The 13,920-nt window shown below is 37.9% G+C and overlaps 1 protein-coding gene across 10 annotated transcripts in view; it reads right to left on the reverse strand.

Moving 5' to 3' along the window:
• Window positions 1–13,920, reverse strand: part of SLIT2 (slit guidance ligand 2) — a 411,548-nt gene that overhangs the window by 69,345 nt on the left and 328,283 nt on the right. For all 10 annotated transcript variants that reach the window (XM_043544596.1, XM_043544595.1, XM_027832060.3 and 7 more), the window contains 5 exons: window positions 13,409–13,575; window positions 11,927–12,059; window positions 6,976–7,044; window positions 3,936–4,007; window positions 3,647–3,718 (listed from right to left, as the gene is read on the reverse strand). In XM_043544596.1, coding sequence (XP_043400531.1) covers window positions 3,647–3,718; window positions 3,936–4,007; window positions 6,976–7,044; window positions 11,927–12,059; window positions 13,409–13,575 — 513 coding nt within the window. The remainder of the gene's footprint in view (window positions 1–3,646; window positions 3,719–3,935; window positions 4,008–6,975; window positions 7,045–11,926; window positions 12,060–13,408; window positions 13,576–13,920) is intronic.

A 13,920-nucleotide genomic window follows, 5' to 3' on the forward strand; every position in this document is an offset into this window, starting at 1 on the left:
GTTTACAATGTCTTCTGAAAGTGAGAACAGGCATTCGCATGGCACTGTTGTAGCCAGCATTGCAAGATATTTACATGCCAGATATACTAAGGATTCATATGTCACTTCAACCACCATTCCATAGGACATGAGTCTATGCTGACGACGGCTTCTGCTTGATAACGATACAAAGCAGTGTGGACTGATGCACGTTCAGTTTCGTCATCTGAGACTGATTTTCTTTTTTGGTGGTTCGGGTTCTGTACTTTCTGCATCGGAGTGTTTTAAGACTTCTGAAAGCATGCTCCACACCTCATCCCTCTCAGATTTTGGAAAGCACTTTAGATTCTTAAACCTTGGGTCCAGTGCTGTAGCTATCTTTAGAAATCTCACATTGGTACCTTCTTTGCGTTTTGTCAAAACTGCAGTGAAAGTATTCTTAAAATGAACAATATGTGCTGAGTCATCATCTGAGACTGCCATAACACGAAATATATAGCAGAATGCGGGTAAAATGGAGCAGAAAACATATGATTCTCCCCCAAGGAGTTCAGTCACAAATTTAATTAATGCATTATTTTTTTAATGAGCATCAGCAGCACGGAAGCATGTCCTCTGGAATGGTGGCCAAAGCATGAAGGTGTTGGATCATATTAAAGAAGTTCTGTATTAAAATCACAAATGAGTTTGATTCCCCATAGTTTAAATTCCAGGGTACTACTAATTAAGAGGTCTCTTGGTTTTTGGTACTGTTTCTCTCCCTCTATGTCTGAAACTTGCAAGCTGCTAATTGCGTTAGTACATTCTAAGACAGAGTCTGTTCTCAAAGCAATTCACAGAGAGAGAGAGACTCAAAGCAATACTCTAACAACAGAAACAGCACCCAGAGACTCCCCGCCCTTTTGTTGTATTAACAATTGTGATTAAAATAGAGATAGAGGATGTATGTGGATGGATGCTTGGTGTGGATAATAACTGAATGATCAGGGAGGTGCCAGCCTAAGAATCCAGTGTCCATTGGCTGAAGAAGGCGTCAAGTGGAAATAACCAGAGGACCCCCAGAGGGCAGACTGGAATCCACCCAACAGCCTCAAGAATGGGAGAACCAAAGAACAAGATAACATCTAGCAGCATAGACTGGCATAGAAAGAAATTCCTATAAAAATAGACTCTAAAAAGTGAGAACTTTGGGGTCTGATTCTGCAGACCAACTTCCAGGAGCATCAGATGAGCAACTGACACGGCCCTGCTCCCTCCTCATGTCCAGGCCACCTGGCCAGTGGCTTGGCATGAGCAACTCTAAGGCTGGTAACTATGATAACAACCTTGCAGAACCTGTGTGTGTGTGTTTGTATGAATGAATGTGTGAATAAATATGAGATTGAATGGAATGTTATAGCTATAACTAACTGCTTACTATGATTCTTTCGGTATTCACAATAAATGTGGTATTTTGCCTTTTTCCCCTTTAATAAGATCCTGCTGGTTTTTATTTTATTGGTATAACAAAGGGGTATATAAATGTTTAGCATATCTGGCATGTAAATACCTTGCAACGCTGGTTATAAAAGTGCCATGTGAATGCCTGTTCTTATTTTCAAGTGACATTGTAAATAAGAAGCAGGCAGCATTATCTCCAGTAAATGTAAACAAACTGGTTGGTCTTAGCGATTGTCTGAACAAGAAGTAGGTCTGAGTAGACTTGTGGGCTCCAAAGTTTTACATTGTTTTGTTTTTGAGTTATGTAACAAAAAAAATCTACTTTCATGATAAAGAGACTGCACTACAGTACTTGTATTAGGAGAATTGAAAAACACTATTTCTTTCATTTATCATTTCTGCAGTGCAAATATTTGTAATAAAAATAATAAAATAAAGTGAGCACTGTACATTTGGTATTGTGTGTTGTAATTAAAATCAATATATTTGAAAATGTAGAAAAACATCCAAAATATTTAATAAATTTCTATTGTTATTCTATTGTTTAACAGTGCAATTAAAACTGCAATTAATTGTGATTAATTTTTTTAATTGCAATTCATTTTTTTTTTGAGTTAATCACATGAGTTTACTGTGATTAACCGACAGCCCTAGTTTGGAACATAAGCTAGAGAGGAGGTTGGAAGGAGAAATCTCCTGGGAGAAGAGCAGCGACACTTTGTTTAGGGGAGAATAGGGGCACGGATACATTAGTTGAAGGAGGGGCAATAATGGGAGGGACAGGAAGGCTGAGGCACAGGGAATATAAATAAGGCCAGGATAACTGCGAGGTAAGAGTGGAAACAACAAATAGCAGGCAGCATGAAACAGCCAGGTAGGGGGGCATCAGCAACTGGGAAGGAGGCCATAATGGAAGGGGATCTTCCAGGAGAAGGGTCCTGAAGGAAATCCCCAAGGAGGCAGTAGGAGCATCCAAGAGTAAAATCCTAGAAGTACCCCAGGTAAGGGCAGCAGAAGCAAGGAAAATGAACTTGTGGCTTGAAATATTCTCTATCCCAATGCCATTCCCTCATCTCTGATAGAGACAGGCAGCTCCAAAAACTAGCAGTGCCTGGTGACATTCATGTCTAAAAGTTAAAGAAGTCCCAGAACTCTAACTACACATCCAAAGGCCCTGGTCATGTTCAGCTAGAAGTCAGGATGTGAATTGGGTATAGAATACCTGTGATGTTTCTGTGCCAGCAGGAAATTATCCATAAGCCAGAGGAATTCATTAGCAGATGGTTAAACTGGATTTTTGGCTGCTTTGCACCACTGAAATGGTCAAAAAGATCAGCATCCAGAATCTGGCCACTGTACTTTGAGTCAACAAATAGGTTCAGCTTAGCTTTCTCACATTAGGAATGAGCATGTGCAGGACTCTCTGACCTGCTATGGTGGACCATACCAATATGGGCCCCATTCACAAGTTCTGCTGCTCTCAGAACCAGCCCTAAGTAAAATTAGTTCATAATAAGATGTATGCCTCTTTGTCAGAGATCAAAATTTAGTAATTCCGGTGACCAATCATACAGCTCAGACACTGAACAGCAAATACTTGAAAGAATACAGGCAGCTATCCACAGACTGAGATTTGTGTGCACCAAACATTTAAATAACTTCAAGCAACACACAAATAAGATTAAAATAGCAGTCTGTTTGTTAAAAGAAACTGGGCTAAATCACAGAATATTTTATTCATCATCAGTTGTTCATCAAATTCTGAGTTGGAAAAGCACCCAAAGTTAAGTGAAAGAAAGTAAGCAATTTATTAAGGGAATGCTAAAACACATTCAAAATCTAATGGCTAAAAAAAAAAAAGATACTTAGAATAGTAACACCATATAGTTTGAGACTCCATTCCTATGTCACATACAAATAACATTTTTAGACATACACAACTGAATCTTACAAGCAAGAACGTGACATAAGAGACAAAGAAACAAGAAGTAGAACAGAAATGTGTACAATGCACAGTCTTTCTATGACCTATCACAGCACTTATTTATACTCACTGTACCACATTTTAATTATATAATAAAAATGCAGCAAATTAATATTTTGTGATTCTTTGTTCTTTATTTTTTCCTCACGTACTTATTGGGGTTGAAGATTTATTAATTCCCTATGGGTTTCCAAGTCTGTTGTTACACAAAATAAGTTTTTTCAAAATAAAATAACTACTTACAGTAACCTAAGTGATTTCAACCCATCAAATGTCCGTGCAGGGATACACCTCAGACGGTTGTAACTAAGAATTCTGAAAGCATATAAAATAACATAAACAAGTAAACAAACACACACATACAATGCAGAGCATGATTAAATGTACCTTTTGCATTCATAGCCAGTTAGGAAACAGTTATCTTACAGCCTCCAAATCAAGCAAGTTTTAATATTAATAGGTTGCCTTTTCTTTTCAAGACAATGAACACTGTAATGTTTTCATACATTCATTGTTATACATTTAAACTTACAAGGTGAGCAGCTGAGTCATGTTGCTGAAGCTCTGGTTAGAAAGAGTGCTGATTCTGTTGTTACTTAAATCTCTATAAAAAATAAATTCAGAAATTCAGTCCATAAAATGACTGCACAAATTCTGAAACACCATACTCTAGAACTGAAATAGCACATTATTTTTATTAGTAGGGGTAGTATTGTTATTAATATTGATATTTTAAATAATGCCTTTTTATTGTCACATGCCACGTACAAGCCAAGCAAGAGCTTACATTGATAAATGAAAAGTGTTCTCATTTCAAAGGATAAAAGGCCAAGCAATTCAGTGTCCTGCATTCTTATACAATGCCAGCGTCCATCATGCTCCTTTACTAAGACTGTATCTTACAGTGTTAAATGAAACTAGCAGGTGAACTGGGAATAGGGATGTAGGTAGATAATTTTAAGTGGGAATCTTTCTAGCTACCTCCCTAATGGAATATGAATAAGTATTACCTGACACCCTTGATCTGGAGGTCTCAAAACATAGGTACAACTATTTTAAAGAAGGTTTTTTTCCCCCCCAAAACTTGTTCCTGGGTTCCAATGCTCCTATAACATGTGAAATCTTGGGTCTACATGGGTGAAAGTTTTGAAGTCCTTGTGGCTGCTCCATATTCTAATGAGTGAAGTCTTTTTTCTTAATTTAAATTTAAGGCAGCTGGCATTTGGAGAAAGAATCTTTGAAGGGCACTGTGCTTGGTGGGGAAAGTTTGGAAATGAATCATGCTGATGGAAGCTGTAGTTGTTTCTACTTTCTCCTACTGTTGTTCTACCTTCTCTTGGCTTTGCTCATCTTGCTTATTTCATTATTGTTCTTTAGAGTATTCTTTGGCATTAGCTTCTGAGGGGTCTTAATATTTTAGCTGTGATTGTCTAGCAGTATTATTGAATAAGCAATGGCAGAAATGGTGTGCAACAGGCTTCTTCATCAAAATTTGCCATTAGAAAACCTAAGACGACAAACCTATAATGTTTCCATCAACATGTCAGCCAAGTGCAGTTGAGCACAATCTATTTGTACCAGAAAGAGAAAAGAGAAGGAGGATGGTCCAGGGTAGGGTATTGGCCTAGACACAGAAGACCCAGATTCAATTCCCTACTGTGTGACCTTGGACTTGTCTACACGGTGGGTTAATGCATTTATGGAGGTGTGATTTCTAAGGCACACTAACATGTTGCACATTAATTGGTCGGTGTTGACCCTGCTGCTGCATATTACAGGTTAACATAGTAGTGTTTCAAACAGCACTACACTAAAGCGCACCAGCAGGATCTACCCTGTCAACTGTGTAGACATGCCTTCAGTCTCTTTGTGCCTCGATTTCCCCATATTTCAAATGGGGATAAATAATACTTCCCTACTTCACAGCAGTGTTGTGAGGATAAATAAAATAAAGACTGTGAGCAACTCCAATAATTCAGTAATGGGTCCCATATATGTTCATTACTCCATTTGTGTATTGTTTAATGCTGTACAGGAACTCTGTAACTCAAGAAGCAATGGAAACTTAAGCTGTAAGTCATGACGCTACTGGGATGATGATTGACCTGGGCACATTTATGGTCAGTTGACACAGTTATCCATTTCCTGCCTATGGAGGTCTAACACGGGTCTATGAAACAAGAATACCTGAATCATCTGGATCCTTTTTAATGTATATACAAGGAAAGATAGGAATTTACAGATAATCTTTCAATACCAAGAGAGAATGTCCAAAAATGTAATACATGGCTTTCTACTTTTGCAAACATCTACCCAGAATTTCAGAATATTAATGTACTAATACTACTTATCATTTACTGAACAATTTTGCTGTTTATACTTTGCATTTGTACTCTATCAACATTATTTATTGAAATGCCAGCCTGAATGACTAGTTACAGTAAATCTGATATTGTAATTTGCATTTGTTTTATGAGCATTCAACATTACATACACAATACAGGGTTGATCATCACTACTCCAAACAATCAAACCTTCAGACACCCTCTTTGTGGGCCAATATGACAAAGGAGTGCTTATCACTACAGCAAACAGTAACCTACACGCACGCTCCTTACAGGCCTGTATACTGCAAGGTAGGTCTCATACACCTCTTGCAGTACAAATCCACAAACACTCCATGCAGGCCTAGATTGCATACATTTGAGAATAGTGCAATTGCTGATACTATTTGGAAATTTTGTGAAAATGAGATGCATCTATTTTCTAAATTTGAAGACTGGACCATTTAGTCTAGAATAAGGCATACAAAAGGAGCTGGGGCATTTTCAGAATGTTACACTGATTTAGTTTGCTTTATGCAAGAAAACTGGTAGCCATTTTGTTGCCCTAATTTTTAATTTGTGGTTGCTCCTATGCTACAAGGTACTTCAAAACATGATGAGGTTTATCCCCAGTTGATCCACTGAATTCAATGGAACTTATGACAATTTACATCAGCTGAGGATCTGCCCATACGTCTCACAGGGAAAGCAGTATTATCTCTGTTTTACAAAGGCATCAACTAAGACATAAAGAGCTTAGTGGTTTGTTCAAAAATCGCACAGTGAGTCAGCAGCAGAGCTAGGAATAAAAATGAAGTGTCCTGACTAAATTCCCTTCTCCAACCACTAGACCATCAATTGTGGCAGGTTACCAAATTGCAGAGATGTAGCATTATGTGTTTCAAATAAACTACAAAATCTTTTCTCTGTAATTGAAATAATTTCATGCCTTTATTGAGGCTAATACTGTATGTCTATGTGACAATGTACTGAAGCTGTCATACTCTAATGCACATTTTGTGAGATTCTGCATTTCTTTTCAGGTTTACTATAGTTCCTGCCTATTTACTCTGCAATAAAATGTGTTGTGATCACTGGACTAAAAATATCCCATTTATAAAATGTGCCTTAGGGCAAGATTTGTTAAAAAGTTGGTTACATTTTATGTTTTTCTTGTAACTGTTTCATTAAATGGAAGAGCAGCTTTTTGATCAATCCCACACAAAAAGATGCTCTAAAGTTACTTACATAAGTGTTAAATGTTTGTAGTTAGAAAGTTCTTTGGGAACAAGGGTAAACTGGTTTCCATCCAAATAACTACAACAGAAAAATAAAATAATGAAGTATTATTCATCTAATTAAAAGATCAATACCTTCAGCAAGACAATAGTTAGGAGTAAAGCAATAAATAAGGTTGAGATAGGTGCTTTAAAAGTACATGTGAATACATAAAGTTTCAATTTACTACTGCAGTTGCTTATAGTTTTACCTTCTTCAACATTAGGATGACATGATGGCTGGGGAAAAGATGGGATCAACTGCCTAAGAGCCTGATGTATCATGTGAAGTAAAGACCACATCAGGCTTATACAAGTCATTTTAATGTGGTTCATTGGATTTTATTGGTTTCAGAGTTGCAGCTGAGTTAGTATGTATTCGCAAAAAGAAAAGGAGTACTTGTGGCACCTTAGAGACTAACAAATTTATCTGAGCATAAGCTTTCATGAGCTACAGCTCACTTCATCGGATGCATTCAGTCAAGTTAAATGCATCCAATGAAGTGAGCTGTAGCTCACGAAAGCTTATGCTCAAATAAATTTGTTAGTCTCTCAAGTGCCACAAGTACTCCTTTTCTTATTGGATTTTATGCTACTGTAAATAGAAACAGAACTTGACAGCTACAAGCGACATTATTATCCCAATCTGGTCCTTCATAGTGGGTATAGCTACACATCAATAGTACAAACCCAATGTTGGACAAAAATGGTGAATGAGTTTGCTGAGGTAGCTGCTTCTGGCCCCAGTTCTAATAGTAAACCTATTATGTCATACCTGCAATCATAGGAATACAATGACTAGCTGGAGTACCAGACTTGTTAGGCACATATGTGATGGATCCCAAATCCTCTGAGCAGTTGTGAACACCACAGCTGGTGAAGGAGAATCAAAGACTACAAGGGGAAAATACCCTCCAAAAAGCAGGAACGGGAACAGAGGAGTGCTGCGGACAGCCTCAGTTGACTTAGGTCAGAAGTCAAGAGTCCTGATGGGACATGCATTGGTGATTCAGATAGCTTGCCAAATGGTTTGGTTGGTGGCTGGGCCCAGGTTCACACAGCTCTGATGGCTGTGGATACAAAACCTCATTCCTCATACCGACCAGTTATGTTCCCTTTGACAGCTATTGTGATTCAGCATCTCATGTGTTACACAGAGATGAACATAGATATGGATATGAGTCTAGATGGATACTTATCTACATTTAGCTAAATAAACTTAACTATTTTAATTTTTCTTTCAAATAATAATTGAGGATCTCCCATATTTTTAGTTGCTTATAACGGAGGGTTATGCAATTATACTTTGTTTATTGCTTTACAGAGCATTAGAGATGATAAAATGTTGGAATTTTCATTTTGGTTTGTTTGGGACTGTGGAGAACATTAGGGAACGTGTTAGGTTTATATTAAGTAAGAGGCACATGGGAGGCAAAATATGTTGGTGGACGTGAAATAGTGCTTTGAAACCTAGGGACTCTGAGGGCTCATTGGGTTGCTGAGAGCCATCCCAGAATGTTGGTTCGAATGTCAGTACTGGGAGAAGGACCACTGAAGGAGGGAGAATGGGGACTTGCTAGCTGGAGCTAATTTTGGTCTAGCTGGCTGAAGTTGCCAAGAAAGGTCTCTCCAGATTCCAGAGACTGGTCCATCAGGGATGTAGAGGTCTGGGCTACTGAGAGGGCTGTAGTGAGACCAGACTGGAAGAATATCAGACTCCCTGGCTTATGAACAGGAAGCCAGAAGATTTTCCTGGGCTTGACAAGGACAATAGGCAGCACTTCCAGAGTTCATTCACAGGTTTTAATTGTAAATAATAAATTACAAGTTTCTTAATTCAGTCTGGAGTGTAGCTGTGGTGAATGAAGATTTCTGCACTGATCTTCGAAGAACATCTACTGTACTTACCAGGGGAAGGGATCCCTGTTCCTGGTGAGGAGAGCACAAGATAAAATTTCTAAGAGAGAAACTTGGTGGCAGCAGGTAACTGATACTAGGCTGTAGGAAACCCAGCACTGTGACACTGACTTTCCTTAATTTCTCCTCTTACTAGCAAGCTATGTGTGATGGAGGAGATCAGAGGCTGGGCATGGTGGTACTTTGAGGGCCTAATGACAGCTGGTGGTGATCCACAATCCTTTCTTTATGGAGAGTGTTTCAGTTAATCCAGACAGTATCTAGCTGAGGGGGCACAGCAGATTTTTTTTTTTTTTTGCAGCCTCTGTCCAGGTATATGGTGTCTAGTCCATTTGTATTGCCTTCTTCTGCATCCACAGCCCTGTTGTTATTATATTTTGCCAACTTTGATATGTTCTTCTGAACATTTTTACACATATACATCAATGATACTGCATATATGGCAGGAAATGAATTTTTTAACACTTTATTAAGAGGTTAAAAACAAAGTCTGACAGACCGAAACCAGTGGGGTACAGGAGTCTGGTAGAAGGCAAATATACTGGCCACTGGACGAATAGTTTTCTGTTCCCTGAGTGACCAGAGCAGGGGCTGCACTAGAGCAATCAGGGAACCTGCTAGAACCAATTAAGACAGGCAAGCTAATTAAGCCACCTGCCAATTAAGAACATACTAGAATCAATTATGGCAGGCAGACTAACCAGGACACATGGTTTAAAAAAGGACCTCCCATCAGTTAGGGAAGGGCATGCTGCTGGAGGACTGAGGAGTACAAACGTGATCAGGCTTCAGGAGGAAGATCCTGCGGTGAGAATAAAGAAGGTGCTGGAGGAAGGCCACGGGGAAGTAGCCCAGGGAGTTGTAGCTGTAGCTGTCATGCAGCTGATACAGGAGACATAGACAGCTGCTATCCACAGGGCCCTGGGCTGGAACCAGGTGTAGAGGGTGGGTCCGGGTTCCCTCCAACTCCTGATCAGACACAGGAGGAGTTGACCTGGTCTGTGAGCAACACCAGAAGGGAAGGTCTAATTTGGAAAGGGATCTGGCCTGTCCCTGACCGACTAGGTGGGACAACAGAGAGTGCGGAGATTGTTCTCCATTTCCCCCATGCTGGCCAGTGATGGCAGGTTTGAGCCTCTAGCAGAAGCGGCCAAACTGATGGCTGCCATGAACCTCTGAGGTGAGCAAATCTGCCAAAAAGTGCAGGATCCACCAAGGCAGAGGAGGAACTTTGTCACAAAAGGTATTTTTAAAAACTTTCTTGAAGGAGTAGGGTACTGTATATCGTGATAAAATTAATGAGGTTTGAAGAAAAATGTTAACAATTTATTATTTTATCTCTGTATCATTAAAAATAAGTTTTCACCAGTTACAAATTTTCTTCTTGGTTGCAAAAACCATTACTTGTTTGAATGAAGGAAATATTAGAGCAATTACATAATGAAAAGGAGATCACATCTTGGAAGGTGTATGCATTTTAATGAACAAGAAGAATTGATCAGGATGCAACTGCAAGCAGAAAACTAACTCCTTTGTTTTCTCTTAAAAAAAAAACCAAATACAGTGAGCTGCATGCACACTTTGGACACTAACTTAGGTGCACAAAACTGCATGTAAGGGACTTATCAGTCACAAAAGGTGTTGCAGTCCATATAAATTTCTTTATATGTACAATTTTACAAGTCATTGCTCCTAAATATGAATCAAATTGTATCTATCAGGCAGCAAGCTGTGTTTAATTAAGGAACTTATTAAAAACACTGATAGCAAAGGTGATCATTTTCTTTACTAGAATGTCAGTAGGAATTCTCACTAGCTTCTCTTTGGGAATTACAGATGCATTTGTTATGGTATCCTGTTTTTACCATCAAACTACTGATGGATGTTTTAGAAACTTCTGAATAATTGTAGTTGTAAAACAAGGAAGTTATTAAAGTGTTAAAGGGCACACTTAAGATGCCTTCCAAAGAAAATATTTACATTAATGATTTTTAATATTAAACAGAGTGGGCAGAAGATACTTCAGTGCCTTCCTGTGTGTTTAATTATTAACTGCAGCTATTTGTAATAAGAGGAGATGATGAAATATTAAAAGGTATTTATTATTGAGGCTTTTCTGAATGTTTCTTTACATCTCAAATATATAAGATGAAGTTTCAAAGAAGTCATAACCCATTTTCTAAATTTGTTTCTGAAATTTTGCATTCTTTTGTGTATAAAATTTGGGTTGCCTCAAAATCTTTGAAGTGCATATGCATAGAGCATTTGCACATTCAAAACTGAGTAGCTGGCTATCTGCAAAACTAATCTGTACTCACAAATTATACCTATGAATAGAATTACCAATTCCTAGGGAATCTAAAGACTTGAAGTTGGCAAATAAATACCCAAGAGGACATTTCTGAAAATCCGCCTTACGATATTCACAAAAGAATCTTTACTATTTTTCCAAATACACAACTTTTTTCATAAACAAGCCTCCACTGGAGAACTGATTGAAATTCATTTATTAAAAATTACTCTTTTCCTTAAATATGTTTCTAAAAAATTCCTTAAACTATTAAAATGATAAGAATTTTAAATAGCTAATTGTCTTAATGCTATTTATGATGTTTACTTTCTGCATTTCTTCCATGTTGGACAATGAAAATTCAATGCGACATTCTCTCTGTAAGCACAAAAAATGTACCCTAAGTGCACACACACAGATCTCTGGCTACTATATTAAGAGAAAACTTAGCTAATCATAGGAATACTACAATAATTCATAATTATATGGGCCTTTTTACTATTATAAACAGGACATTTTTGTTATTAAATTCTTTTTATAAAGATTTCCTTGGTTGACGTACAGGTCTTAGTATCTAACAAGCGATAAAGTCTCAAACTCCAGCTGATTGACAAATGTCAGTTCTTCATTTTGCCTACTTACTCTGCCTCATTCTGAATCAGACAATATGACTCTGAACTTGGATTTAAGAAAAGGAAGAACTTGTGCTACTTACAGTTCAGTTACATCTTTTGGGATGCCTTTGGGCAAAACCTTAAGACCTTTATTGCTGCAGCGAACCACAGTATCTAGGCAAGTACATTCCGTGGGACAGCGAGACAATGGAGAGCAACTGTTGTCGTCATTTCCTGGTTAGTGAAAAGAAACAGATAAATAAAGCTTTGCTCTGCAGAGAGCACTTAGGAATTGGCAAGAATTTAACACACTGTATTTAATTCCACTTAACAGACATGAAGGTTCCATCCATAGAGCACTGCAGTAGCTCTATGGATGGAAATAATTAAGTTATCACTTTTAGCTACATTTCAAATGATATCATTTATTTAGTATAACACTGTTTTTAGTATCTATGAGTCATATTCTTTAGAAAAAGCCTCATTAAGGTAAGGTCAAAATTCCTAAACACAAAGTGATAAAGTAATATATACACTGATTTCTAAAAAATTACAATAATTTAAAGTAAATAAAGGCAGCATAGGGAAAAGTTATACATTTGAGTATCAGCAAACATACAATTAAGATTGGAATTAGAAGGATTAGGATGTAAGAGAGGAGTAGCAGATTTTTCAAATATTTGCAGAGAAATATAAAAAAATCAATAAGTAGCACACTGACTGAGCAATAGTAATATAACATTTGAATATTTAGACTGAACGAAAGTATTGAATTCAAGTGTCAGCGTTTGAAAACATTTTCATTTGTACAACTGTTGGTCCAATTATCCCAATCTCCACTTTACCTCAAAATCATACAATATCAGGGTTGAAAGGGACCTCAGGAGGTCATTTAGTCCAACCCCCTGGCTCAAAGCAGGACCTAATTCCCAACTAAATCATCCCAGCCAGGGCTTTATCAAGCCTGACCTTAAAAACTTCTAAGGAAGGAGATTCCACCACCTCCCTAGGTAATGCATTCCAGTGTTTCACCACCCTCCTAGTGAAAAAGTTTTTCCTTATGTCCAACCTAAATCTCCCCCACTACAACTTGAGACCATCACTCCTTGTTCTGTCATCTGCTACCACTGAACAGTCTAGATCCATCCTCTTTGGAACCCCCTTTCAGGTAGTTGAAAGAGGCTACCAAATCCCTCCTCATAAGTCACGTGCTCCAGCCCCCTAATTTTTGTTGCCCTCCACTGGACGTTTTCCAATTTTTCTACATCCTTCTTGTAGCGTGGGGCCCAAAACTGGACACAGTACTCCAGACAAATACCAATTTACAGTACTGCACTGTTATTTTCAAAAGACTTGTTGACCGATGTATATGAACAGTTGCATGCTTTTTAATCATCTCAAATTGTGTGTGTTCTGCTTCTAGAATAGACATGATTATTCAGGAGTTAAACTGGGATCACAGTTAACATTTATGAAATTTAAAAAAGAGTGCCTGTAATATGGACCACTTAGTCTATGGCATGTTATATGTAAGAGAGCTGCAGAACTACACTACTCTGACAGATCCAATATGAATTTCTTACCATCATCACAAGTAAAATCTTGAATTGCCACATCCTGGATGGGAATCTCTTTTAGGAAGTAGGGTTTCTGACAGCGAGGGTTTCCAGTTACAATGCGTTTCTTCCTCAGCCAATCTCCCAGCCAAGCCAGGTGGCAGTTACAGTTGAAAGGATTGGCCAGGAGGTTTCTGAGAACCACATGCAAACAATACATAATTTAGTTTCAATGATGTAACTTTTGTTTTCATTTTAAAAAATACAATGTGTATTTTCAAAAAGTTCAACCTAAATGAAATTCTTCAAACAATTCCATAAGCAAACCAAAGCTGAGAGCAGCAATTTAGGATTGTGCAGTGAATCTTGATATAGTTCATTTAGAAATAATTTAAACCTGTCAGAGATCTGACTTGCTGTCAAACTACCGTGCACTGATAAAGCAGTAACTTAATATAGAGATGAAGGCTGATTACTTTACATTATTAGCTTTAACCTGATAACAGCTATTTCATTAATTTGTCATCTCAAGATTTCCA

This window comes from Chelonia mydas, chromosome 4, assembly GCF_015237465.2.
Source record: "Chelonia mydas isolate rCheMyd1 chromosome 4, rCheMyd1.pri.v2, whole genome shotgun sequence".
Taxonomy (NCBI): domain Eukaryota; kingdom Metazoa; phylum Chordata; order Testudines; family Cheloniidae; genus Chelonia; species Chelonia mydas.